The sequence below is a fragment of the Podarcis cretensis genome (genome assembly GCF_951804945.1).
Source record: "Podarcis cretensis genome assembly, chromosome: 5".
Lineage (NCBI taxonomy): Eukaryota > Metazoa > Chordata > Lepidosauria > Squamata > Lacertidae > Podarcis > Podarcis cretensis.
In genome coordinates this window covers 70,968,306-70,994,483 of record NC_137174.1, presented here as the reverse complement: position 1 = coordinate 70,994,483, position 26,178 = coordinate 70,968,306, and the positions used below count along the sequence as shown (strand labels likewise).

Below are 26,178 nucleotides of genomic sequence, written 5' to 3'. Positions count from 1 at the left end.
AGAGGGCCAGATTTGATGAAGTGAAGGACCTTGAGGGCTGACCAAAGAGCCAACCATAGTTGTTGACTTTTTTTTAGGATTGAAGTTGTATGTTGAGCTTTTTTTATTTTAGGATTTCACCCCAGGAAATAAACTGCCATAGGGGCTAGATTAAACTGACTGGCGGGCTGGATTAGGCTCCCAAAACAGACTTTGGACATCCCTGTAAGGACTTCTGCTTGTGAAGTACAACTTCCACACTTTCTCCTACCTCTGTGTCCTAAATTTGTTGTGGGTTTCCCCTTAGCCCTCTGGGGGGGGGGCATGAATTGAGGGCTCTAGTCTGGTCTTCATAATGTTTTCGCCATAGTGTATTTTGCAGAAGACACAGACTTACGAACCATATATCAATAAATCAAGGTGGTGTGCAAATAGAATTACTTAAGAGTCATCCAGATGGCTGCATGCAAGTCTACAAATAGCACCCATTCAGATTTCTGCTGTTTTTCTGCGTGAAATATTAATTTGGCCCTTAAACACAACTTAGCCTTCCAAAGAAATTGGAGGGAGGGCAATGCGCACAAAGTGTTACTACTAGCCTAGGTTGGTTTCATTGGGGGGGGGGACTATAACAAACACAGTTACTATTCAAACAAAAATAATTCCTACCTACCCTAGATAAGTGGACCACTGGCTGGCAAGGCTGAATCAAACTTCCTTAGAGCACCTGCAAATTAGAAAATAAGGATATATCTTTGGTTGCTCCTTTCCTCCCTTTTGTATAGTGATGTAGTATTAAAATTTGACTTTGCAAGACAGTGTTTAACTCACCAGTATGTGGATATGCAAAGAATACAGATATTATATTTAATTTCCAATATACGGTCCAGCTTCTAACTATAGGAGACAAGAAAGCTAACAGTGCCCAAAATCAAAGGGAGCTGTTTTTATTTAGCAATTTGGTCCATCACATTGAATTCTACAGCATGAATGTAAGAAGGGCTCTAGAGAAAGTTCATTTTCCCCCAGTCCCTTCTGAATTCTAAGGATCTATATCACCCTTGAAGCCCTGCACGGAGTAATTAGATTGAACTAGGAAAATACTGCATTTTGTGTGTGTGCAAGAGACATATTCATTCTATTTAAAACCTTCACATTTAACCTCCCCCCACAAGACAATTGTGCATATGATACTAATGGCCTGAAAATGAATTGTTTTCCAGATGTTGGGTAAAGGAAAAAACCTTTGAAATTTTTGTCCCATTGATACAGGGGTGACTCTCCTCCCTTTGACATTTGGGTCAAAAGATCCAATAAAAGGGACAGCTTGTCGAAAAGTTATGATAAGCCTTTGGGACTCCAAACAGTTGCACAATTACTGAGGGGTCTCTTGGTGTGGGGTAAAGAGCTCATCAAGAGAGGCTATCGAAACAATTGAGTTCTATAATTAACACCCGGAAATCTGTTCAGAGATGGTAATAACAATAAAAAGAGAGCTAAGAAGAAGCTATCCGCTTGTGTGGCAGATGTGGTTTTGTTATAATTTGAGAAAAAGAATCTATTTAAAGGGGAGGGGGAGGGGAGGGGAGGGGAAGAGATGGAACGTCTATCTTTTTATTTCACTGAGTGCCACTAAAATATAAATTGCAGCTATTTTCCAAGGTAGCAGGTGCTCTCGATATTGTAAACCAGTGATCATCAGTCTAGAATGCATTCAGCAACACACTAGCAAGGCATTTTTTTTTCTTTTGCATTTTTTAAAAAAGTAATGCTGTTGCTATTTTTGTTTGCAGACAATTGATAGGAAGTGGGTTACTTGAGCCTACCTCCTTAAAGAGTTTATTTTTCCTCTGTTACACATGTTGCCTTGCTACTGAAGCCTCTACATATTATGCTACTGTTCAAGAACAAAAGTAAACAGGCTTTGTATCCTTGGGGATCTAAAGTCCAGTTCGTAGGACAAAGCCCTACTCAAAGTATACACATCAGTAGGTAGGCAGGTAGGTAGATTGTAATGAATACATTAAATACATTGTTGTTATTATTGTACTGTGTTGTTAGTCACTTCCCTTACAGTCTAACTCAAAGCGACTTCCTTTAAAATCAATTTAAAACAATGATAATTTTTTTAAAAAATTCATATATTTCTTTGTTAATTAAATTTGTATACCACCCTTCATCCGCAGATCTCAGGGCGGTACACAACCTTTAAATACAATATAAAAATACAAGATAAAAGCACAAATTACATTTTGTGAACTGCATTGTTATCTTGTGAACTGCCCTGAGATTTTCGGATGAAGAGCGGTATATAAATTTTATTAATATAATATGATAAACACAAGAACAACAACCAACCAACCACCCTCAGGCTACAAGTCCTGCCCCACTAAAACAGGCTGCAATGAAACAGGCCTTTAAAAAGAGTATTTATTGGCACCTAAAACTGGATAAAGATGGCTCCAGGCATGCCTCTCTATACAGTGGTACCTCGGGTTAAGAACTTAATTTGTTCTGGAGGTCTGTTCTTAACCTGAAACTGTTCTTAACCTGAAGCACCACTTTAGCAAATGGGGCCTCCCACTGCCGCTGCACCGCTGGCGCATGATTTCAGTTCTCATCCTGAAGCAAAGTTCTTAACCTGAGGTAATATTTCTGGGTTAGCGGAGTCTGCAACCTGAAGCATATGTAACCTGAAGCATATGTACCCCAAGGTACCACTGTATATTACTGATTATTTGCCTCCAGTTGTTTCAAAAGGCACTGTGTTATATGGCATTTCAGTAGCATTGTATGGCATTAAATGTTATATGGCTTTTCTCTCTCAGCAGGATTTAATAGCAGCCCATGTATGCAATTGGGCTTCCCTAGCATGGCAAATACAGCATGCCTGCATTCATGAAGGACAGTGTGCATATTTATTGGAGACATACAGTTTTTGGATCATGCCGGATGACTGATATACAGTCGTTTGCCTACGTGGGCTTCCTTTTGCTGGCTCTTAGCTCCCTACACGGCAATGAGGAAAGCCCTGCTAATGCATAAAGCACAGGGGGGGGGGTTGCAATCATTTGCTCTGATTCAGAAACTGTTTTACATGGACACTAGTGGCTTTGAACTTGAACTGAATGCTGTCATAGCTCTATCTGGACATTGTTTTTACTTGCAAGAAGGTAACTATGTAAAGGACAGTGGGAGCCTTTTGGCAAGCCTTAATCATGTCCCCCCAGTGCATCACCTTTCCTGTGTTTAAGGTTCTCCACACATTGGGAGGAAATTTGTGAAGTGGGGATCCTCAGGTACTTTTGAAGGCCCCCCCTATATATCCCAGAACCTTGAATTTTCCAAGGCGCAAGGAGTCTTCACAAGTAGAGGACACTCCTTACTTCGTAACTTCATCCTCCAAATGGGGAAGGGAGATGTAAAGAGTGGTCCACTGAGGAGGGCAAGGCTTGCCAGAGCACCCCAATTTCCTTCACTGGGTGACCTTGGGCCAGTCACCATCTCTTAGCCTAATGTATCTCACAGGGTTATTGTGACAATGAAATGGGGAGAAGGAGAACCAGATACGCCACCTTGAGGTCCTTGGAAGACAAAGGTGGTATATAAATGTAATAACTAACCAACTTTGCGGATTGTCTTCATGCATGCAAGCAAACAGAACCTCTGAAGAGGGTTTAAATGTATAAAAGCTAGTTCCCAAAGTCCACCTTCTATATACATTGGTTGATATTGGTTGTTGTGCTGAAATGTTGACAGGAAAGCATGTTGTTGAATGGTTCCTGTGCATACCTGTGACCCATGAGGTACTCTCTGCACGCAATACCTGCTTGCAAATTGCTATATTTGGAATGGTGCTACTTTGGTGAAATAATTGCAATTTATTTGGAGACAACTTAATCCCATAAGGAGCTATAATATAACAGAATGATGTGCACTTCTGACTTTATTTGAGATTACCTATATGAGAAATAAAATTAATGTGCTGGGAGGGGGCCAGGGAGTCCATACAGGTGGCACCGTTTTGTTTCCCCCTGTTTCAGAGTGTTTACTGTCCAGATTGTATTAAATCGGGATGGGCAACCTCAGGTTTAGGGGTCAAATGCATCACTCCAGGCTCTCTGCCTGGCCCCCAGAACCCTCTCCAGACAACACTCCCTGCTTCACACCATCCTTGAGAATTTTTGCCTGGTTAGGGTGTGTATTGGACCACTGATAATAACTCTTCTTGCCTGGGTCAGAGACAGGGTATGCATATGTAGAAAGTACAGTGGTGCCTCGCAAGACAAAAAGAATCCGTTCCGCGAGTCTCTTCGTCTAGCGGTTTTTTCGTCTTGCGAAGCAAGCCCATTGACGGCTTAGCGGATTAGAAAAAGGGGGGGGGGAGAAAAAAAACCCCGCAGGAACTCGCAAGACATTTTCGTCTTGCAAAGCAAGCCCATAGGAAATTCGTTTTGCGAAGCACCTCCAAAACGGAAAACTCTTTCGTCTAGCGAGTTTCCTGTCTTGCGAGGCATTCGTCTTGTGGGGCACCACTGTACAAAGGTAAACTTTATGCTCATTTCTCCACCCACATGTAGCCCCCAGAAGGCTGCCCGGAAAGGAATGCGGCCTTCGAGTTGGAAAAAGGTCCTCCACCCCTGTATTAAATTATAACCTTGTCATGTCGGTGTGGGATCTGGATAAAAGAAAATGTCTCCCCTTGGCCTTGTTTCACTCTCTCTTTCTAATGGAAAGAACTAATTAAGGCAAAGCTAAGGGAATGGAATTCAAAGTTTGCACTGCTCATGTGACCTAATCTTTTTACAATGGCATCTTTTTCAAGCCGTGCAAGAATACATCTTTTGCGAGCCATTCACGCTCTGTCCTCTCCAGAAAATCCTCCCAAGAGAAAGGAAAGAATGAAGGATTGTCTTGAGTGTGCAATAAAGACTTTCAGGAAATGGGAATCTATGCGGCCTTGCTTGTTTTTCTACCAATTCATTAACATTCAGAAATACTGTATAATATCTTAAGTTTGTTTTCTTTTGAAAGGGCCTTGGTCAGTCATAATAGGTGTGTCAGCTGATTTTCCGTGCCAAAAAAAGAAAGAAAAAGAAACCCTTTACAGAGCTAGATTAGATTGTGACATAGAAGTCTATCAAGATGTAAAGAAATGTTGAACAAATGCAGTGGATTAGCAAATAGAGGAAGGTGCCAAGAGCTGGAATGTATTGAATCTGAACACAGCAAAATGAAGAAAACCGTGAATTCAGTTATGGGATTTTCTACAGCTAAAGCAAAATGGCTGGTTGCCTCAGACAGAGCTTTAGAGAGAGCTTCCTTGGCTCCTGAAAAATTAATGAACTGGGTTTAATGTAGTAGAAAGGAAAAGAATGTAATGCTTGGAAGGAAAGGGAAGGGGGGAGGGAGAAAAGCAACTTTGGGGCTCAGTAAGCCTTTTTAAACCGATGCACATGGACTTAAAAATGGAGGAAAGAGCCCCAAATTGCCTGTAGGGGATGTGTTTCTTTGCTTAAATTGGTCTATAATGTGAACGGAAAGCTTGCATTGGCTAGAATATATATTCAGTATAAAAATGCTTTGTTTGTTTTTTAAATCCCACATTGGCCTCATTTAAATGTCACAGTAAAAACGCAATTAATGATTTGCCGTGTTCCCATTTTTCTAGACTGCTGCCCACCAGCACATGGAAGAAACAAACCATAATGCCTGTCTTCGCATTACGTCTGAACCAGGAATTGTGGTTTGTTCCACTCCACAAACCTTGACTACACATAATGGTTTGTTGGGAGCCAAAGAAACCATGGCTCCTGGTTCAGATGTAAGTAAACTAACAATTGTAGCATGTGGAAGAGTGAAACAGAGTAGGAAGGTATTTGCTGTGGTTTACTGCGACTTACAGGCTGTGCCATTAACAACATCCATATTGACATCATCCTCATATGACATAAAATAGTTTTGAGAGAAGCTCAAAAGTACCTTTTAGTGTGGTTGGGAAATGATCTCATTCCTGTATGCTTTTCTAATGGATCCTCATTCTTAAGAGATGTTTGGCCACTGCAAGGGCGAAGGTTTTGCAGATATGGAGAGGAGTTAGTTAGTTGAGGAGCTCAGATTCCCTGGATTTCCCCTCCCTACTTCCTTTACTGCTTTCTGTCAGAACAGCTCAATCTGAGAATCAAGCTGCCTATAAGGAAATGCCAATACTACAAACCTCAAAAGCCACAATGCTCAAATCCAGAAAATTAATGGTTTTTCGTCTGAATATAGGAATGCTTGGACACACATCCATGTCATTTGGGAGGTTATTTATTTATGTATATATAACATTTTTTGGCTGTTATGCAAAAAGCACCAAAGCAGTATGCGGCATAAAATAATCCAAAAAATTAGTTCAGTTTGGTAAAATAATACATAAATAACAACAACAAATGATATGCATAATATAGTCAACAGTCTAAATAAAATAAAATTTGAGAAATACTGCAGCACAGTCTCCCTTTGCTCACCCCGAAGGATTCCCTGTATAAAAACAAAAAAAATGGTCACCGGACGTGATTAGGTGAATTGCCTTCAGAAATTTGACAATGGAATGGATTGCCATCCACACTCACAGATTTTACTCTTAGCAATTGCCACAAGTAATAATGGCAATATGCTACTTCCAGGACCAGAGGCAGCTTGCCTCTGAATACCAGTTGCTGAGGAAAGGTCTATTGCCCTTACGTCCTGCTTGTTTGCTTGCTTGCTTATTTATTTTAATTACTGTATACCACCCTTTAACAAAATTCTCTGGTTAGCAACAACAAAAATAAATGAAACCATAACAATCAAACAAGCATAAAAAAAACCAGTCTAAAACAAAACCAATGACAGTATAGAATTTAAATAAGACTTATCAGTAGTGGTGCATTAGCACAGCAGAATAAAAACATGAAGGTATCTCAAAACTAAAGCACCTGGGAAAAGAAAAACTGACCAAGGAATATTATGCAGGTGGAAGGCAAGCCTCTCTTAGGAAGGCATTCCACAACTGGAGAGTCACCAAAATAAGGTTGTCTTTCTAGTAGCCACTTGCTGGATGTCATTTGGTAGGGGCATCCTGAGAACAATTTATGAAAATGATCATAAAGTCCAGGTAGGTATATATGTGAGGAGGTGATCCTTCAAGTAAGTGCTGGATAGCTCAGTTGATTAGGGCATGGTGCTGATAATGCCTAGGTTGTAGGTTCGATCCCCCTAAGGGACAGCTGCATCTTCCTCCATTGCAGGGTCCCTTCTAACTCTACGATTCTATGTCTAATTTCAACTTTGCCCCAAGCCATTTAAGATTTCATGCTGGAATTTTGAATTGCTCTCAGAAATGTGCTGGCATAACGTGATCAAATCAGCCTGTCCCAGTTCCTAACCTTGGTGTGCCGTTTGGGCCAGCTGAAGCTTCCCTATCCTTCTCCTGTGGAGGAGAATTGGGATCCATGATGTGGGTTGTCTCTGTCCCTCTCACCACTGGCAGGAAGTTAAGTTCATGAGGAATACACCAGGGGGCAAGAGAACCCCCTTACTCCAGTTCTGTTTCCTGCCTTTGCCACTGGTAAGAAGTTTCTTGCCTGCTATAAGGCGGGAACGCCATCTTGTCAGGGATTTCCTCCCCTTTCATTTTCTTCCTTGGTCTTTGCTTCCTGGATCCTCTTTTCAGCTCCCTTCCACTGTCCGTACCAGGTTTTCCTGCTCTTCCTCCTTCCTTTCGGTTCCATTTTTCTTTGCCTGTGCAAGGGGGCCTGGAATTCCTTTAGCAGCAGCCCAGGCCAAGGAGGTTTTTGGGTGACCTGCCAAGGCTAGTCCAGTGGCTCCAGCGCTTTAGGAGGTTCTGATAAGCCAGGAAGTTGGATGAGGAATGGTTTGCCTGGCTAGAACAGGGCCTACCCACGGCCTCTACAGCCCCCTCGCCACAGACCCATCTGTGGCGGGGGGTGGGCCTCAAGAAAGCACCCATGGTTCAAACCAGGTTGGGAGCCATCACGATGGCAGGGTGCCAGGGAGGAGGAGAAAGAGAGCTGATCTCTCCCCTTCCCTCTCTGGGTGCTCCTCATCTTGGGGCAGGGCTAGGATGAGGCACGGGCCTCAGCATAAGTGGCTCTGGGTGCTGAGCAGGGGAGAAAGGGGCTCTGGCATAAGGGCTTCCAGGAGAGCCAAGCCTCCCCTTTCCCCCAGGGCAGGCAGCTCACAGGGTGCCTCAGGCTCTCACCCCGCTTCCTCAACATCCAGGCCTGCACCCACCCCCTTTGGATAGGGAAGAGGGTGAATTTTCCCCAAATGAGGATGAAGAGGGGGAGCATTCTGCCCGGACTCTTTCTGACCCCAGACGTCAAGCAGCTCTCGGAGAAGGCTGTGAAAACAGTGGATCTCTCTGAGCAGACCCAGTAAGCCAAGGAGCAAACCCAGGCAGTGCCTCCAATTCCTCAAGCGCAAGGCCTCCAAGAGCATTTTCCCTTTTCCAGGATAGTTTAAGGAGAGCATCTTGCAGGAATGGCAAGACGCCTGGGGCCGCCAAGTCTGCATGTTCCTTTATCAGGCGGTTATATCCATTTGATAAGTCTGGAGGGGATTTTCTTAGTGTTCCTCTTGTCAATGCTCCCATATGTTCCCTTTATGGCTTTCAGAGATGGGCAGGATTACCCCAGGAACCCTGAGGACAAAAGGGCAGATTCTATGAAAACCCAGAAATTGCATGGTTTTGCAAGAATTTACCTGCCTACGTAGAAACAAAATAGTGTACTTCTAGTGACTGTGGCATGTTAAAGACTAGTTTTTGCTGGCCTTTGACACCTAAGATGTGTGTTCTCAGGGCCCACCATATTCTTGTGATTGTAATCCTTTTAAACCGTTTTTAATTGTTATAACTTGCCCTGGGACCTGCTGGTGAATGGTGGGTAATGCATTTAATAATAATACTGTCCAGTTTATCTGATTAGTGGGCTTTAGCACCTAAATCTTATGCCATAGAAATAAAATGGTTTGTGTTTAAGGTTTCATAAGACACTTTGATGTTTTTGCTGCAATGGACTAATACGGCTAGCCCTTTGGGAGTATTTCACATTGAAGCTATATGCCTATGCAGGTTTCAAATGACTGGGAGATATACATTCAAACAGCCCAAAAGAATCCAGTAAGACTAACTAAATTAATTGATGACTATATTTGCATAATTGCATCTTTATGGTGAAAGTTCCATCACATTTGGGCGACTTATCAAAACATACTTTTCCTATGAATATTTACTGTTCAGGTTAGATATGGTTCCCGTCACTGGTGGCATTATTTTTACAGGCATCACATGTGATGTAGTTAACACTGCTTTCAAATATAACTTGGTTTCTCAACTAACATTGAAGTTGTCTCAAAGTCCAGAACATTAGAATTGTTGTAACTGATTTCTCATAATCCAGCTGTAGAAGGTGATTGAAAACACATGACAGCATATGTTACCTTGACATCTAGAACAATGCATTTGTAATGTTTATGTGTCCTGCGTATAGACAGAGAACTGACAGATGCACAGTGCGATAAGAAATGTTCAGCATACAGTGGTACCTTGGGTTACATACGCTTCTAGTTACAGACTCCACTAACCCAGAAATATAACCTCAGGTTAAGAACTTTGCTTCAGGATGAGAACAGATATCATGCAGCGGCGGCATGGCGTCAGCAGGAGGCCCCATTAGCTAAAGTGGTGCTTCAGGTTAAGAACTGTTTCAGGTTAAGAACAGACCTCCAGAACGAATTAAGTTCTTAACCCGGGGTACCACTGTATTTGGCTTTTGCCAGCTTGTACTTCCCTGTTTTGCTGGGGACACCCAAGAATCAGAACCAGTCTGAAATAACTTATTGTATTAATTGTAGGTCTTCATGAGGATAAAATTGCCTGACAGGTTTATAATTGCAATCGAAGAGGATGTCATGGATAATTTTGCAAACTTCTGTGTGCATCCAACTTAAATTTGCAGTGAGAAATGAACTATTTTTGCACTAAGCTCCTGCACTGGAAGCGGATTTTCAGGTCAGGATGGAAAATGGGTCAGTGTGATATACAATGAATCCAGTCCAACTTTGTTAGTATTTATCATCACCGTAAATTCCAAGAAGCTTCAAACTTTCCTTACCATTTTTCAGGATATCAGATCTTGTTTAATTAAAATTTTAAAAAATGTCACTGAAAAAAGAATTTCCAGCTACGTCAGATCTATTAATCTGCCTCCTCCATAAGACCTTCAACCTAGGTTTTTCTTCATTGAAACAGTAATTTGTACCTTCTTAGCTGCTTATCTTTTGAGGAGGCTCATTCTTTTTACACAAACTGTCTTTGTTTGATGTGGCTGGCAGAATGATGGACCATACCCAATTGGTTTGCATTTGTGTTTGGGGACTAATTGTGTTTGATGTGGGGAGGCTGAGCTTGACCCCTTTGCTTCTCCTTGCCAATGTTGCGGGGGTTTTTTTTAGTTTAATCAAAGCCCCAAGGCCATTTGAAGCGTAGCCAGAAAGCACCTTGCAAGTTGAACCCTATCTAATTATGTGATGTGTGTAAACGCTGAAAGCATAAATCTTAGTCACCAGAGCTATGTGTTTTTATAAGATTCCCTGGTCCGGTGACAGCCGAAGCAAGCAAGGGCAAGATTGATCCCACAGTGATTTTTATGGACGCTGCACCACACTTCGTAAAGTTTTGACTTGTTAAGGAGATTCCATAAATGGCCTCAGTTAATAAGGGTGAAGTGACTTGCTCCTTTACAAACATGTTGCAGAAATCCGTGGCTGTTACAAGTACATCATAAAAGTGGGGGAAATTAAATCATATAAAAGAATGTGGAGTGAGTGGGAGAATAGCTGAAAGCAAATGCGTGTTGGTTACTGGAGGCGTAGAAGCAAAGAGCAAGGGAACTCTAAAGGTAGACTGTGTGATAAAAATAAGAGACATGAAAGTGAGTCATGCTGTAAATATTGGCAGTAACCATCCTTTCTTTTGCTCTTTGTCCTTTATAAAGCTGCCTAGTTGACTTTCTCTGTTTCAACGTCTGGTGATGGTGTTTTTTTATTATTTTTAGCCCTAGCCAAAATTTGTTAGAGGGACATGCTTGTGTGCCACTGTTCAAAAGATTTTCTTAATGATACTTAAGAGTATTTCTTTTTTAATCCCAATGATGTAAAAGTAGTCATCCATGTAAGCATCATATTTATGAAGGTGATGTCACTGAACACTTGCTGCACATGGGGCCTTGGCGTCAAAGAGTGCAGCCACTGGTATGCTCCGGCTCAGGGGCGGAGTGTTGATTTTGTCTCTTGGGGAGAGGAAAGCAAATTAATTGGCTTCTGCAGAAGGGAGAATTGCCTTTTCTGGGCATGCGAGAGTAAGAGGTTGACTGCCAATCACAGTAGGGTCTTATTCCGCTCCATCTCAAAAATTGGCAGTGTCACACCATCAGCTGCCTTTCTAAAGCAGTCATGGAATTAAAACAACTGCACCCTGTTTACTGCAATGTGAGAGTGTCTGCAGGTGGGAAGCAAGGAAATGGGGTTTACATAATAAACCCACGCAGGGAAGAAAATGAGACAGATTTTCCAACCAAGTTGCTACATGGACATGCTTATAGGTGCTCTTGTAAGCTCTACAGGCCTACTTGTTAATGGGGTCTCATCGGGATTAAAAATTGCCTTCCTTGCTTGGAGAGCGAGCAGTCAAGTGCTCCTTGGCTGGTTAATTTCTCTCCCGGTGCTAAGTAGACATCATTTTTCCTCTTTCAAAAGTGCCCCCATGTCTGAATGCTGAGTAAATGAGGTAGCAATTTATTATCAAGTCCTATACCAGTAACAGCTCTTCTTTTCTGTCCCCCCCTTCTTTTCCCAAGCTTGCAAGATTGGATACTACAAGGCCCTCTCAACAGATGTTGCCTGTGCTAAGTGCCCGCCTCACAGTTTCTCCATCTTGGAAGGTTCCACCTCTTGCACCTGTGACCCGGGATTTTTCCGAGCAGAGAACGACGCTGCCTCCATGCCCTGCACACGTAAGTCAGACGCCTTTATTTATTAATTTTCCTCTCCTCCTTCTCTTGCTGCTCTTATAATTTATACATGAGACACTCCCCAGAGATGTACATCCTGCTATGAAAAATGTCTGGTTGGTGACAGGGACATTCAGTAACAATTCCCTTTTAAACAAGTCAACACAATATGTCAATACCGGGTCCTCTCTCCTGCTGCACAACGGAAAGCGAAGTTTGTGATTAAGTGACAGAATGTAGGTCAACGGCAAAAATAAGAGGGTCTAGTTCAATTTTGGGGTTTTTTTGTGTTTGTTTTTTTGCATTGGTGTCTGTACCGTGGAAGTGCCTTAAGGCTGCACTGTGTACGCATAATGAGGGACAATCACAGCCTTGCATATGTGATGTGATCAGAAAACAGGAGGAAAGACGCTCTAAAAGAAAGAGGCATGTAAAGGATGGTTTGTGGCAGCTCTGAATAGATGACTTTGCTCTTTTTCTATAACAATGCATGGAAAACCTTCATAGATCAGACCAAGGACCCATCTAGTCCAGCATTCTGCTCTTACAGTGGCTAACCAGATGTTCTCATGAAGCCTACAAGCAGGGCATGAGCCCAGTAGCCCTCTCCTGCTTGTGATCTCCAACAGCTGATATTCAGAGGCAAAACTGCTTTTGACACTGGAAATTATACATAGGGTTTGTGAATGGTAGCCATTGATTCTTACCCCCTGCCCATGGTTGTTTTTTGGTATCGTGACTGGTCTTGCTAGATGCTTTGCTCACACATCATGTCAGGAATCAAAGTAATAGGAAGTGGTAAGGCATGATTTCAACACAAGATAGAGCATTTGCAAAATCACCACTGGATGCTGTGATTTTCATCAGGATGCAACCACTGCGTAAAAAAAGGTTGTATTATTCAGTTGATAGGCTTTTTGGCCACGCTGAAATAAAAGCGAATGAAACTTAGGACTGCATGGTTCTCAATTTATTTCCTATTTCTGCTGCTATGTGCCCATTACCACAACATCCATCCATTGCTGTGGAGTTTCTATCATTGTTCATTGATATACATCCCACAGGGTTTTCTTTTCACCAAAAGGGTTTGCTTGGCTGCTTCTGTGCACCACCTGCAAAACAGGATGGCATCCTCCTTTGTCTAGGGCCCTTTCCCACCTTCTTCAGGGCCACCTACAATCAGCTTTGCTCAGACACTGCACTGGTGGTAGTCAAGCCAAGAATAACACGTCTGTTGCATTGCACATGAATTCGTTACATCCATCTTTAAAATCTCAAGAAGTTTGAGAAACTCTGTGAGAGCACGCAATGGGCATTTTGCAAGTGAGCCTTTTCTCTACTGAGATTATATCTTAATTTCACCAGAAAGCTTGCAGTAGGAAGTGCCCTGAGGGTAAGGTGGCACGCTCAGCATGCTCATATCACAAAGGCCATGTTTTAATTGTCCTTGGGCCACTCTGCCTCAGGGCAAGGACATTTATAACACAGACATGGGGTCACCCAGTGAGTTTCTTGGCTGAGGAGGCAATTTGAACCTTGGTTTCCCTGGTTCTAGTCCACCACTTTAAAAAAAGAAAGAAAAACAAATACACTGTTACTTTGCTTCATTTCTGTTTCAAATTCTTTTTTTAAAAAAATGCAATTGTAGACAGTCTCCTCTCTTTTAAATGAAAAGCCAAAGCACAGTACAGTGAATCATTCGCACTGATAGAATGATTTTAACCTCATGCAAGGTCTTAGTATTTGTTAGATTTTTAAAAGGTTAACTTCATGGTTTCAAAATAGCAGTTAGCAAGTTTTACATTTGTAATTAGCAAAATAACAAACCTGTTGATTTTAAAGTTTCTCCCACCCACAAAAAAGAAAACAGAATATTTTTAAAGTACTGGACAAATATTTGACAATATCTGAGTTGTCAATTGACCAAATCTTTTTTGACTGGTCAAATGCCCAACTATAACTTAGTTCTTTTCATGTTCTGATTGGATGTGACAGTTTCAGTCTATATGGGGCATGGGTGCATGGTGGTGAGCAAAGATTTTCTGTAGCAAGTTATCCGTTCATGCTGCCCTCTTTTGTAAAGAGAGTCTGCTGGTCGTCTTTGATTAGAATCTTGCTATGCCCGCTTCTTAGCTAATGGCTAAGAGAAGTAAAACAAAAGAGAATCAAATGAGTTCTGAATCCTATTATCCTAACTAATTTCTCATGTTGCTGAGATACAAAGGGGCCAGGCCACAATTTTAGGCTATATATTATCCCAGCAGCTGTCTCATGCCTGCCAATCTTTGTATAGCTTTTTGTGCTCATAGCTGCTTACACGTTCAGTGTTAGCCAAATTCTTTACATTTTCAGCTACGGATAGAAAGTCCATGGAATAATCTAAGGTAATAAGGCTTGTTTGGGAAACCTTTGGCGCTCTGGATGTTGTTGAACTTCAACTCCTGATATTCCTGTCTGTTGACCATGTTTGCTGGGGCTGATGGGAGTTTTAGTTTAGCAACATCTGGAGAGCCAAAGTCTACTCACACCTGTACCAAGGCATCCACCCACCTCCTCAGATCTCTTTACCAACACTGGCTGTGCTCTGTAGCTGTGCTTCTAGTTCAGCTTTCAACCCTTATATCTGCTGACAGGAAGGTTCTTATTCTGGTCCCCCTTCAGAGTTGCTTTCAGATCCTCATCCAGCAGTAGAAACAAAGCGACTCCTGAAGCAGACAGCAAATTTTCTGATTCTCCATTATGCTCTCAAAGACTCACTACTGAAGACTCTCAGAGCTGCTCTTCAGTAGCTGACTCATCTTTAAGCTGGAAACGCTTGTACTCCGAATGCAAAGTGCTGAACTTGCTCAAAATTCTTTCTCTGTCCCTCCCTCTAGCAGGGTGGAGGATGATTTGGTCACCTTCCCAAAACCTGAGAGGTTTTATGTGCCAAAATTTGGATTGAGCTTCCTAGTGATCAAATAACATTTACTGTTATTTTGTTTTAAGTTCCTGGCCACCTAACTGCCCATTCACAGTGATCAAGTTGGCCAGAGCCTGGAGTGCATGTTGGCTAAACATGCCAAGAACTAGTCTGTATTTACTTGTCTTACCACAATCTAACACAGATACCTCTAAACCCACCGAAATGTGGTTAGACACTGAAGGAATTTCAGGGATTGAAAGCCAGAGAAAGGATAAACCGGCTGAATGAAGCTTTAGTGAGTTATGGCTTGGCCATATATGGGGTCTTATGAAAGAGTCAGCTGAACCAAAGATAACAAATATTTTGAAAATAATTAACCCAAAAGTTCAATATCTCTGAAGTCTTAAGGGAATGTTCTGTGGTTTTGGTCTCTCTTGTTAAGGAAGGGAATAATTGCTGAATATTTTTATTTTGAAATGATAGGAAGACAGTCTTGTCAGATTTTCTAGCCGCTAGTTAGGGAGTCTGTTTTGTTCAAGAAGGCAAGGCAGAAATTTTGGAAGAGCACCAGCAAAAAAGAACAAGTCATGGATGAGCAAAGAATAGCACTGATTCTAAGTGGTTCTAAATTCTGAATTATTCTAAATGGTTGTGATCCATGGATTGTGTGTGATTAGATCTTGGTGGAAACATTTCTCATGGAGCCAGGCTATAAGCTCTGTCCAGAGCGATATCTTCTTTCCAATCATTCTCTTTTGTTCTGACTTTCTCCCTTCAAATAGTTTTCAGAATGTCTTCCTGGTTAGGAGCTGTGCCACTTAAAATGTACACTGTGGTTCAGAGGTAAAACTGACTGCTGTTGTGGATGGCCTTAAATTCCATCCCTGACATTGAGCAAAAAGGATCAGGTTGTTTGTGATGAACCTGGTTTAAAGTGTATAGAGACACTGCTGAAGATATATTCCAAGTTTCTTGGATAAGGCTATGGCTATTTGGAGAAACCCTGTGATAATGAGGATGTGCTTATCGTGATGTTTGGGACTTTCTGTTCACCATAGTGCTGGTGAAGTATGCTAGCCCAGTGTGGTGTACAGAGGTAACAGAAGCCCTCAGTTTAGGTCTGCAGTGAAGTGGAAATTATACGATAGAAACATTATAACAGTGTGTTTATGTGAAGCTCTTTTTTGTATATATTAATGATATAAAGAGGAAGAGCAGGTTAGTTTCTATACTGTTCAAAGATGTTATTCACTTGCAGAATACTCTCCTGTTGCTCAGATGGGGCACTGCTAAGAGTACCGTATGCACCAGAGGTGCGCTTGGTATGTACTGGAAACCAGGCTTCAGCCCTCTGGAATCAATTACCAGCTGAATTTAGAGAAGCACCGGGAGTTTTTCTATTTAGGCAGCTTTGGAAGACATTTTTTGTTTACTTGAAGTGGGAGCCAGTCATTTTTTCGAATAATAATTGTACAGTTATGGAAATGGTTTCATTGCTTTCAGTTTTCAGAGTTGGCATCCTCTTGTATCTTATTTCATTGCACACCACTTTTGTAACTTTTGGTTGTAAAGTGGTTTATAAATCTGCAATTAATATATGTGGTTATAAATTAACACTGGTCCATTAAATGAGTCATCATAATATAATTAAACATTAGAATAATCAAGTCAAGCACATGAATGACTTCAAAATTAATAGACCACAACAATATTTTAAACAACTTCTATAGAAACATGGAATAAATATGAAAACTGAAAACCACAAGTGCAAGTGAAACCAAACTTTAGAGAAGGCAACCATTTTAAAAAAGAGAGAGAGGTGTCATGAGGCAGGGGGAAAGAGCTCTATTTAAAGATCTGTTTTAGAGGAAGCATCTTGGTTTGCCTAACTTTTTTGACATGGGGAGATGGAGAAGAACACAAACAACAGAGGATCTTTCACACTTATCTCAGTTCTTCTTACCAGTTGGTTAAACCAGGTGATAAACCCAATTCCCTTGTGCTGACAGCTATAATAATCAAGCACCTTCTTTGTTCATTATGCTCTATTTAACCCCAGTAGTCTCATTCAGTCTTGCATTTAGTAATCGCTCAGTGTGACGGCCTTCTAATGAAGAAATAAAACATAGAATCTGAGACCCATTCTTCTAGCAAAAACATACACTCTGCTCCATTGGCTTGTAAAATCAGGTTTCTGTTCACTATTAGGCCAGGTTTAAAAAAAAGGAAAAAAGAAGAAGAAATGGGTAATTTAAAGGAAAACACCTGGAATGAACAGAAAATCACCCTCCCTCCAATTTTGTTGGGTGTTGGTAGGAGGAAGGTCTTATTGTTGCTAATTATTTATTTTAGTTGCTAAGACATTCACAAGACTCCACTTTTGTTCATCATTGTTCCTTGGGCAGCTGTTCCTTTAACTATTTTAATAGCTACATCTTTGGTTTTACATCTTAACTCTCCAGGCCAGGAAAGGTAGACTTAATAGCTTTCTGTTTTTCCTGAATCTCACACTGGAGGAAAAGGAAACGAGAAAGCTTTCCTCCCCCACCCTCCTTATACAATCCCCATGACAAATTATGAAAATTGCATGCTTAATTTTTATGCACTGGTTAGAAAATGCACTGCACACAGCCTATAAATTGTTAGCATACCCAACATCAAAAACTTGGCTCAAGAATATCAGGGTTTTGTTTTATTTTTGTAAAGTTACAATTTATGCTGCCAGTTGGATCACCAATATTGTTCTCTTTGAATCAGTTGCTCAGATGTTATGTTTATGGCTTATATTTCTATAAAGAGAAACCTTTGTGGAAGACAGATATTGGTATTTATTTATTTATAAAAGCATTTCCATACAGCCATCACGCAAAACATCAGGGTAGGATACAACAACATAAAAACATTTAAAAGAGATACAAAACAATCATTAAAATGTCTAGCTACTCAAGGGACATTTTAGATAGCAGCATAGATCTAGCAACATTTTAAAAAATCTTTAAAAGGCACCTGAAACACAAAAGTGAGTATTCCTGCCGAATCTCTGCTGGAAAAGTGTTCCACAGCATGGAATCGGAGATATCAAATGCCCAACTGCTAGTGGAGTCCAGTTGGGTATCTGTAACACCTGGAACACCCATCTGTAGCAAGTCGGAATATAAAGTGATTCTTTAGGTATTTTGGACCCAAGTTGTCCAGGGCTATAGCAACACAAGAATCTTGAACCTGGCCTGGTAGGATATGGGTAGTCAGTGCAGATGATTTAGGAGATGTCTCACCTGCTGTTGTCCATATGATCCAATCTGCAGTTGAACTGCTGCATTTTGTGCCAGCTGGAGTGTCTATATTATGCCCAAGGGCAGCCCCACATAGAGCACATTGCAGCAATCTAGTCTTGAGGTTACCAGTGCATGAACTACGGTGGCCAAGATATCCTGATCCAGATGCAGCCATGACAAGTGTCAGATAATACCTTCGCCACATCTATGAGAACTTGGTTGTTTAGTGCAGCCGCTCTGACACTTTTGGAATGCCCTGCCTACTGATACCAGGGCTGGCGCTTTCACTGTATTCTTTTCAGCACCTGCTGAATACATTCTTATTTAGACAAGTCTACCAAGATGTTGGCGCTGTGGGTTAAACCACAGAGCCTGGGACTTGCAGATCAGAAGGTTGGCGGTCCGAATCCCCGCGACAGGGTGAGCTCCTGTTGCTCGGTCCCTGCTCCTGTCAACCTAGCGGTTCAAAAGCGCATCAAAGTGCAAGTAGATAAATAGGTACCGCTCCAGCGGGAAGGTAAACGGCGTTTCCGTGCGCTGCTCTGGTTCGCTAGAAGCGGCTTAGTCATGCTGGCCACATGACCCGGAAGCTGTACACCGGCTTCCTCGGCCAATAAAGCGAGATTAGCGCTGCAACCCCAGAGTCGGCCACGACTGGACTTAATGGTCAGCGGTCCCTTTACTTTTACCTTACCCAGATGTTTAGAAATTTTGTATGTGTTTAATTTGTTTTAGTCTATTCTAAAGTGGTTCTAACTTTCTGTATGTTTTGGCTGTAGATTTTTTAAGTGATAACCTTACTGCTTTATCTTTTTTGGTAAACTGCTTTGAGGGTTTTTCCTACAATCAAGGAGTATATGCATTTCATGAAATGAATAATAAGTCAAAGAGGAGTGGTCTGGGGTGGTGAATGTTAGCAGAGAAAGCTGCAAAGTGATGGAGGAAAGTACAGTGTCCTTGGCAAAGAGGTGGACTGAGATGCTTTTGGGGGGCACTGCTCCCCAGCAACCCACAGTGTGCAGTAAATGAATAAGGCTCGCTGAGCTCACCCACCCCATGGGTCAGTGCTTCTCAATGGGATTCCTCTTCCCCATGGCAGCTGCATGCCCTGCCTTGTGTGTAGATCGTAGGATGATGCCTTTTGACCTCAGGCTCATAGTTTCAGTGTCTGATCTGATCTGGTATCATCAGTGAAGACAGAAGCCTCTGTGCCAGACACAGTTGTCTTTCAGCATTCTGGATGTGCTGAGTAGCTGTCTGCCTGAGCCACACATTCTGAACTGCACACTTGCAGTGCGTCAGCAGTATGCTAAGATATGGAGATAGCACATCTGATTTATCCTAAACATAAGTACAAGTTATAATTTCATGTGATATAATTTCAGGTGCCTTGCTGTATTTTTTTAAAATGAAAGTGTGGTTTATAAATATTTAAATAAATAAGTTATGGAAGAATTATCCCCTCAGAGCAATGCAGTTATTATTTTGAACAACTGGGTGGTGGAAAGCAGAGAGAAAGAGAAACTAAGAGGGCTATATGACTAGGCCTGTTTATTCTTCAAGCCTAATAAACTTTGCAGGGTGTTAGAATCCAATGGCTATATGGACCATGCACATTGCCATGAATGTACAAATGTACAAATAATTAAAATGTACAAAATGAATAAAATTCAACATTGCCAAGCTATATGTACAAACTTCAAAATATTTCTTCCTCGGTCTAAAGAATATGCCTTTTCCGTTATCTTAGGAATTTTCCTGCTAGAAAGAACAGGTGCATTTTGTCACTTTTGTATCCATCTGCATCAGTTTCCTAAACAATATTTTTCATTACAATTTGAGTTAAGCTTAGAGACACTATTAGTTTATTAACTTTTTTGATTGGGTCAAAGTAATTAGCATTAGCTGTCCAGCTGAAAGTACAATACAAATCTGTCTCTCTGTAAATGACTTTGAATAATTTGGTCTCTCGGGCTAGCCAAACAAAAGAGTGATTGTTTGACATATGGTATAATATATATACAGTATATATGTATAACTAACACACCTGCATTCAAGATACTCTACAGAACTGAATGTAATAAGGACAGATTTTAAAAGCTGCAGAATAACAATCCGTTTTCTTATTTTCACTTCAGGTTTTTATCCTGAAATGAAAAAAAAAGGTCTTCTTATAAATTGCGAGCATCACTTAGATTGTCTTTGCATTCGCCTTTTCTAATTGAATTTAGCCCTCTGCTGTATTTCCTCTAGAAAGTATATTGTTTTTAGATTACCATTTCAGTCCTATTACTCAAAAGTCCAGCTTCTAATGCTTTCTGACAGTTATCAACATAATGAAGCATAATGAAATGATGAGCAATCTACAGTGGAAACTCAACATGGATTCCACTAGTGCTGTGTGACTGCTATAAAAAATATGAATGCAGATGAAGATTATGTTATCCTTACCTTGTTTCCAAGGTCAAAGGCTAGTTAGATAAAGGTCTGAATCTTTCCATTTTGCAAATACAGTACTACATTTCAAATAATGCAGTTGATTCTCAACAAAATGTGTTTAGATTTACATTTCCTAATCTTTGCGAGCGCTCCCATGAAAATGATTGTTTATACAAGAGAGGGGGGGAACCTCCCCCCCCAAAAAAGCCCCAGGTTGTTTTGGAGAATTAATTTTCCATAAATGTTTACATTTTTACATAAATAAACCTTCCTTGTTCTTACTTTTCATCATGCCTTCATTCTGTGTCCAGTTAGTTTCAATTGTCATCTGCTTAATTTCTGTATAATTTTGAGGTCACTGGTTGATGCATAAAAATAACATAAGGCCATAAGGATCCATTGGGAGTAAATTCTTTCACATCTTTTCTTGAGATTTCTCCAGCATGCGCTAACTCCAAAACATGCAAAATAAAAATTTCCTTGAGTTTTATCGGACATGTAATCAGCTATTAGGAGACAAAGCAAATTAGGGGCAATGACATTGCCTAAATATGCCAGATAGAATGTTCCACTGAAATATCTCCCAATATTATTTCTACTCAGCTTTTGTCTGAAGTTGCTGTGAGTACAAGACTAATCTTTCCACCATTTTCTAAAAGCAGCTTCAAAAGAAAAGCTGAAAGAATTAGTCTGGCTTCACTTTTATAAGAATTTTATCTCGCAGCCAGGAGAAGCTTCACCTGCCTAATTTACTTACCAGAACTAGACTATAGTTGAATATATATTTTTTTCATCTGAAAGCTCATTTATTGTGTCTGCCTCTTATCAGGATTCAGCCTTCTTGCTTTAGCGTTTATTTCTTGAATAGGTATAATTCTGCGTCAGGAAGAATGTGCAAAAATCCTGTAGACCAAACTGTGGTCTGCTGCTCGCCAGTGGTTCATGAGTTTCATTCAGGCAGTCCTAGGAATTGTCTGTGGAGACAGAAGATGACATATCTGTTAGATTAGCTAATCTTATTGATTTTCAATTATACTTTTATTGCTTCTTTTATTTCTTCTTCAAATTACAATGGCAAAATACAAGAAATAAAAGCAGCAACAAATATACAATTATAAATCATACACATCTAGCACCACACATTACAATTCCCATGGCAATTCCCCCAGAGGGTCCTGGGAATTTAAGTTTATTGGGAATTGGAGCTCTAGGAGAAGTCTCTTAATAATAATAATAATAATAATAATAATAATAATAATAATAATAATAATAATAATTTATTTATATCCCGCTCATCTGGCTGGGCTTCCTCAGCCACTCTGGGCGGCTTCCAACAAAACATTAAAATACAGTAATCTATCAAACATTAAAAGCTTCCCTAAACAGGGCTGCCTTCAGATGTCTTCTAAAAGTCTGGTAGTTGTTGTTCTCTTTGACATCTGGTGGGAGGGCATTCCACAGGGCAGGTGCCACCACCGAGAAGGCCCTCTGCCTGGTTCCATGTAACTTGGCTTCTCACAGTGAGGGAACCACCAGAAGGCCCTCGGCGCTGAACCTCAGTGTCCAGGTAGAACGATGGGGGTGGAGACGCTCCTTCAGGTATACTGGACCAAGGCTGTTTATGGCTTTAAAGGTCAGCACCAACACTTTGAATTGCGCTTGGAAATGTACAGGGAGCCAATGTAGGTCTTTCAAGACCGGTGTTATGTGGTCTCGGCAGCCACTCCCAGTCACCAGTCTAGCTGCCGGATTCTGGATTAGTTGTAGTTTCCAGGTCACCTTCAAAGGTAGCCCCATGTAGAGCGCATTGCAGTAGTCCAAGCGAGAGATAACCAGAGCATGCACCACAATGGTGAGACAGTCCGCGGGCAGGTAGGGTCTCAGCCTGCATACCAGATGGAGCTAGTAAACAGCTGCCCTCCCAGGCCGCGCACCTGGTCCTTCAGGGGCACAGTTACCCCATTCAGGACCAGGGAGTCCTCCACACCTGCCCGCCTCCTGTCCCCCCAAAACAGGACTTTTGTCTTGTCAGGATTCAACCTCAATCTGTTAGCCACCATCCATCCTCCAGCCGCCTCCAGACACTCACACAGGACCTTCACCACCTTCACTGGTTCTGATTTGAAAGAGAGGTAGAGCTGGGTATCATCAAACAAATCTCATCACCTTAGCAAACTACAGTTCCCAGAGTTTTGGCGGAGGGCGTGATTGTTGAAGTGCCATAAGAGTGCTTTAAATGTTTCGCATGGATGTGACTTGCATCAGCAAATGCTGGAAACGATAACAGGAGAAAACATTTCATGTCCCAAGGCACCAAAATAAAAATATCTGGATGCAAATCCAGCACAAGTCTTAAAAGTGCACAAAATATATGAGCACTAACAATTTAGATTTGTAGGTGTCTGGAGGATGTAGACACCAAGGACCCCCCTTTCTCACACAATCCCTTCTGTTGTTTATTGTGACTGAAAGTTTGTGCTTACTCCAGAAAGCGAGGAAATTAGCAGGTGATTGATGTTTTCAAGAGGCTGCTGTTCGTTGTGGGCTGGGCTCTGCCCACTGTAAAACCACAGAGACTCCCATGATAAATGTTCCAGAATGGCCACGCTGCTATGAAGTAAGGGTCACCCTCGGTGGCAAAGTTTATGTAAACTAGCCTACAGCAATGAAGGAGCTCACCTCAGCTGCTGAAAGAAACCAATTAGAGACTGCCACATTTACAGCTGTCAGGGGAACTCTCTGACTTTCTTTCAGAGTCAAACTCACATAGATCCACAGTGTTTACTCTGCGTTATAACCTGTCTTTCAGTGGCAGGGAGATTAACAGTGAAAATGCTTATCTGAAGGGCTTCACAGCTATCAGCTCCAAAACATCATTGAAACGTTATTGACAGCTCTAGAGTTGAACACGTTTAACAAAGCTACAGGAGGAGGGATTCGAGATTCTCTCCCCAGCAGTACAAGTGGAGGATGGACTTGCCTGCAGAAGGTTGACTGGTTGACGAGCAACTGGTTCCTAGGGGAAGCCCAAGCTGAGGTGGAGAAATAAAGCACAAGGAAGATGAAATAAACAAATAAAGGGTGATGGGAAGAGGCGGACAGATGGGGGGATGGGAGAGAAAGGGGGAATAAAGGGAAATTAATAGGACAGTTTTGGAAAGCTATGTTTTTTTTGGGGGGGTGCATATGCAGTTGCTGAATTTGTTCACAGGACAAAAAAGTTTTGTCAGCATTGGAAACCTCAAGAAAGGTAATTTTCAACAAGCTTGCTTGCTTTAATGATAAATTCACATTAAAGTTTCTGCTTTTTATTCAATTTGCCCCTTTTTGTTATTCAGTTTTTATATTTTTAAAAAAGTAATTGAATGAAAATAAAAGATAATGATATTTTAGTTATGCTAACTTTGGTTCTGTTGAGTTGGAGCCAAAGGTTGTGTGAGTGGAACGCTGTTCATGCAAGGCTTTCTCCCACACTGCTCTCCCTGAAGCCCCCCTAAAGCCTCTTTGAAAAGACTGGAAGACCTTCCTTAACAGTGTAGACTGTTTGCAGGGAATGGAGAAACTGAGAATAGCCTAAAGTCTGTTCCTGTTGCTGTTGTTATTTTGTTTTAAAAAAGGAAACAGGAAAACACTTATGCAACTTTTATGGAGCCGACCCTTCTTCATTTAGTCATTTTTTTCTTGAAGCTTGGCTGCATCCTTTCACTTTATTCTACCCTTAGTTTTATTTCCTCAGTGACTTAGATTTACAGGAGTTTGTTTCTTTGCTGCAGTGCTATTTTCCAAGGTGTCCAAAGACCCTTCAGAGTTCCCTTTACCCTTGATCTTTTCTTTTACACTTTCTTGTTCTTCACTTGTGCTCAGTAGTGCAGTTATGTAAATTTAGACTCTGGGCTTTATGGCCTTATGGAGAGGGGTCCTCTCGTTAGATGTTTTCCTGCTCATACCAATTTATAATAAGCCGATCCTAATGCATTTAAGGATCTTTCTCACCATTCTGCTGAGTGGGACCCCAGACTTCTACTCTAACGGCACCACAGTTTGTCCTTTCCATTTTGTTCTGTTTTAAATGTGGTATAGCAGAAAAATGTCCAGGGTGAAATTTACCTAAGTCATACTCAAAGTAAACCCAATAAAATTACTAACCGTCTGCTCAGAAGTAAGTAATGGGCCTAACTCCATCGAGTAGCATTTTACAGAATGTGTTCAGCTGTTAAAAGGAATTGATATCTGTTGATATACTCCCAAGTCCAGTAAACTGAATAGTTTCCATACCCTATGGAAGACTCAAGTGCTGATTTATCATCCAGTCAGTGTCATGGCACTGATGTAAATCTGATTCCTCGTAACAGTTCCCTGTTGGGCTACAATAAGTTGGCTGGCTGGTCTTCTCTGTTAGATCATCCATATTATCAGGCAACAGTTCCTGTTTCCCCCCTTACAAGGCCTTATTCTGGAAAATTGCTTAGAGATGCCAGCACAAGTCTGAATGCAATCAACTTCTTTTAATATTGCCGAAGTTTAAGTTATTACCTCACAGGATATGAGTCATAAAGAAGGACAGTTCCCAGGACCCATTTAACGCCTAATGGCATTAAGATTTGCACTTCTGATAAAATGATAGATCAGACAGTGCACTTTCATTTTCTTCTCTTTTATGCTACATCTCAGGGGTATATTGCATTCTTTGCCAAGCAGAACTTTTACAGCTTTGGGGAACGCCATCACAATCTTTATCAAAGAAAAGTTACCAAAATCTGGAAACCATGATCTTCGAATATCCCATCTGATTTTCCCTCCTTCTTACGTAGGTATTTTTTTGGGAGGGTGGGGTAATCCACACTGTAAAATAGGGAATAATTTCAAAAGAGCTCAAAAAATGGGTCAGCACCATTTTTTTCTGCTCACACAAATATGTATGGATATTAGTAAAGGTAAAGGCGCAGCTGCTCGAGGCGCAGCTGCTCGAGGGGGTGGGTCGTGCGCACGGCAACTTTTGGAGCCCAAGAGAGCCGCGGAGGCTGGCAGTGAGGGCAGGGAGCAAGAGCCACGCTTTGGACGCCACTCGCTCTCTTGCTCGGGCCGCAAAAAGAGGCCACTGCGGTGCTGCAGCTGGCGAGGAGATGGCCGGGGGTGCAGGCGGCGGGGCCAGGGGCTGGCTGGGGGTCGCCCTGGTGGGTAAGTAGCAGGGCCAGCAGGCGGGGAAAGGAACGGCAGAGGCGAGTGGAGAGCGGGGACCCGGCGCAGGTCCTGCCGCAGGCGGCGCGCCCCCGCTGGGCTGGGAGAGGCGAAGCTGCTGCCGGTTCAGCTGCGCAGAGTGGGGTGGAGGGAGCTGGGCGGGCGGGCGGTGTGCCACACCGCAAAGAAGGGGCGCCTCCCACCCCGAAGAGGACTGCGCCAGCATCTGGGCGGCTGGAGCAAAGTGGGATCCTGCCAGCAACTTGGCTGCAGGAGCCTGGCTACGAAACACCGCCCCCCTCCCCACGCCAACACATCGGCTTTCTCCGGGCCGGAGGACTTG

At 41.9% G+C, this 26,178-nt stretch overlaps 1 protein-coding gene across 2 annotated transcripts in view; it reads left to right on the top strand.

Annotated features, from left to right (window-relative positions):
* EPHA4 (EPH receptor A4) overlaps positions 1-26,178 on the top strand; it is a 160,842-nt gene that overhangs the window by 54,484 nt on the left and 80,180 nt on the right. For both annotated transcript variants that reach the window (XM_079975858.1, XM_079975859.1), the window contains exon 4: positions 11,886-12,041. In XM_079975858.1, the coding sequence (XP_079831984.1) occupies positions 11,886-12,041 (156 nt within the window). The remainder of the gene's footprint in view (positions 1-11,885; positions 12,042-26,178) is intronic.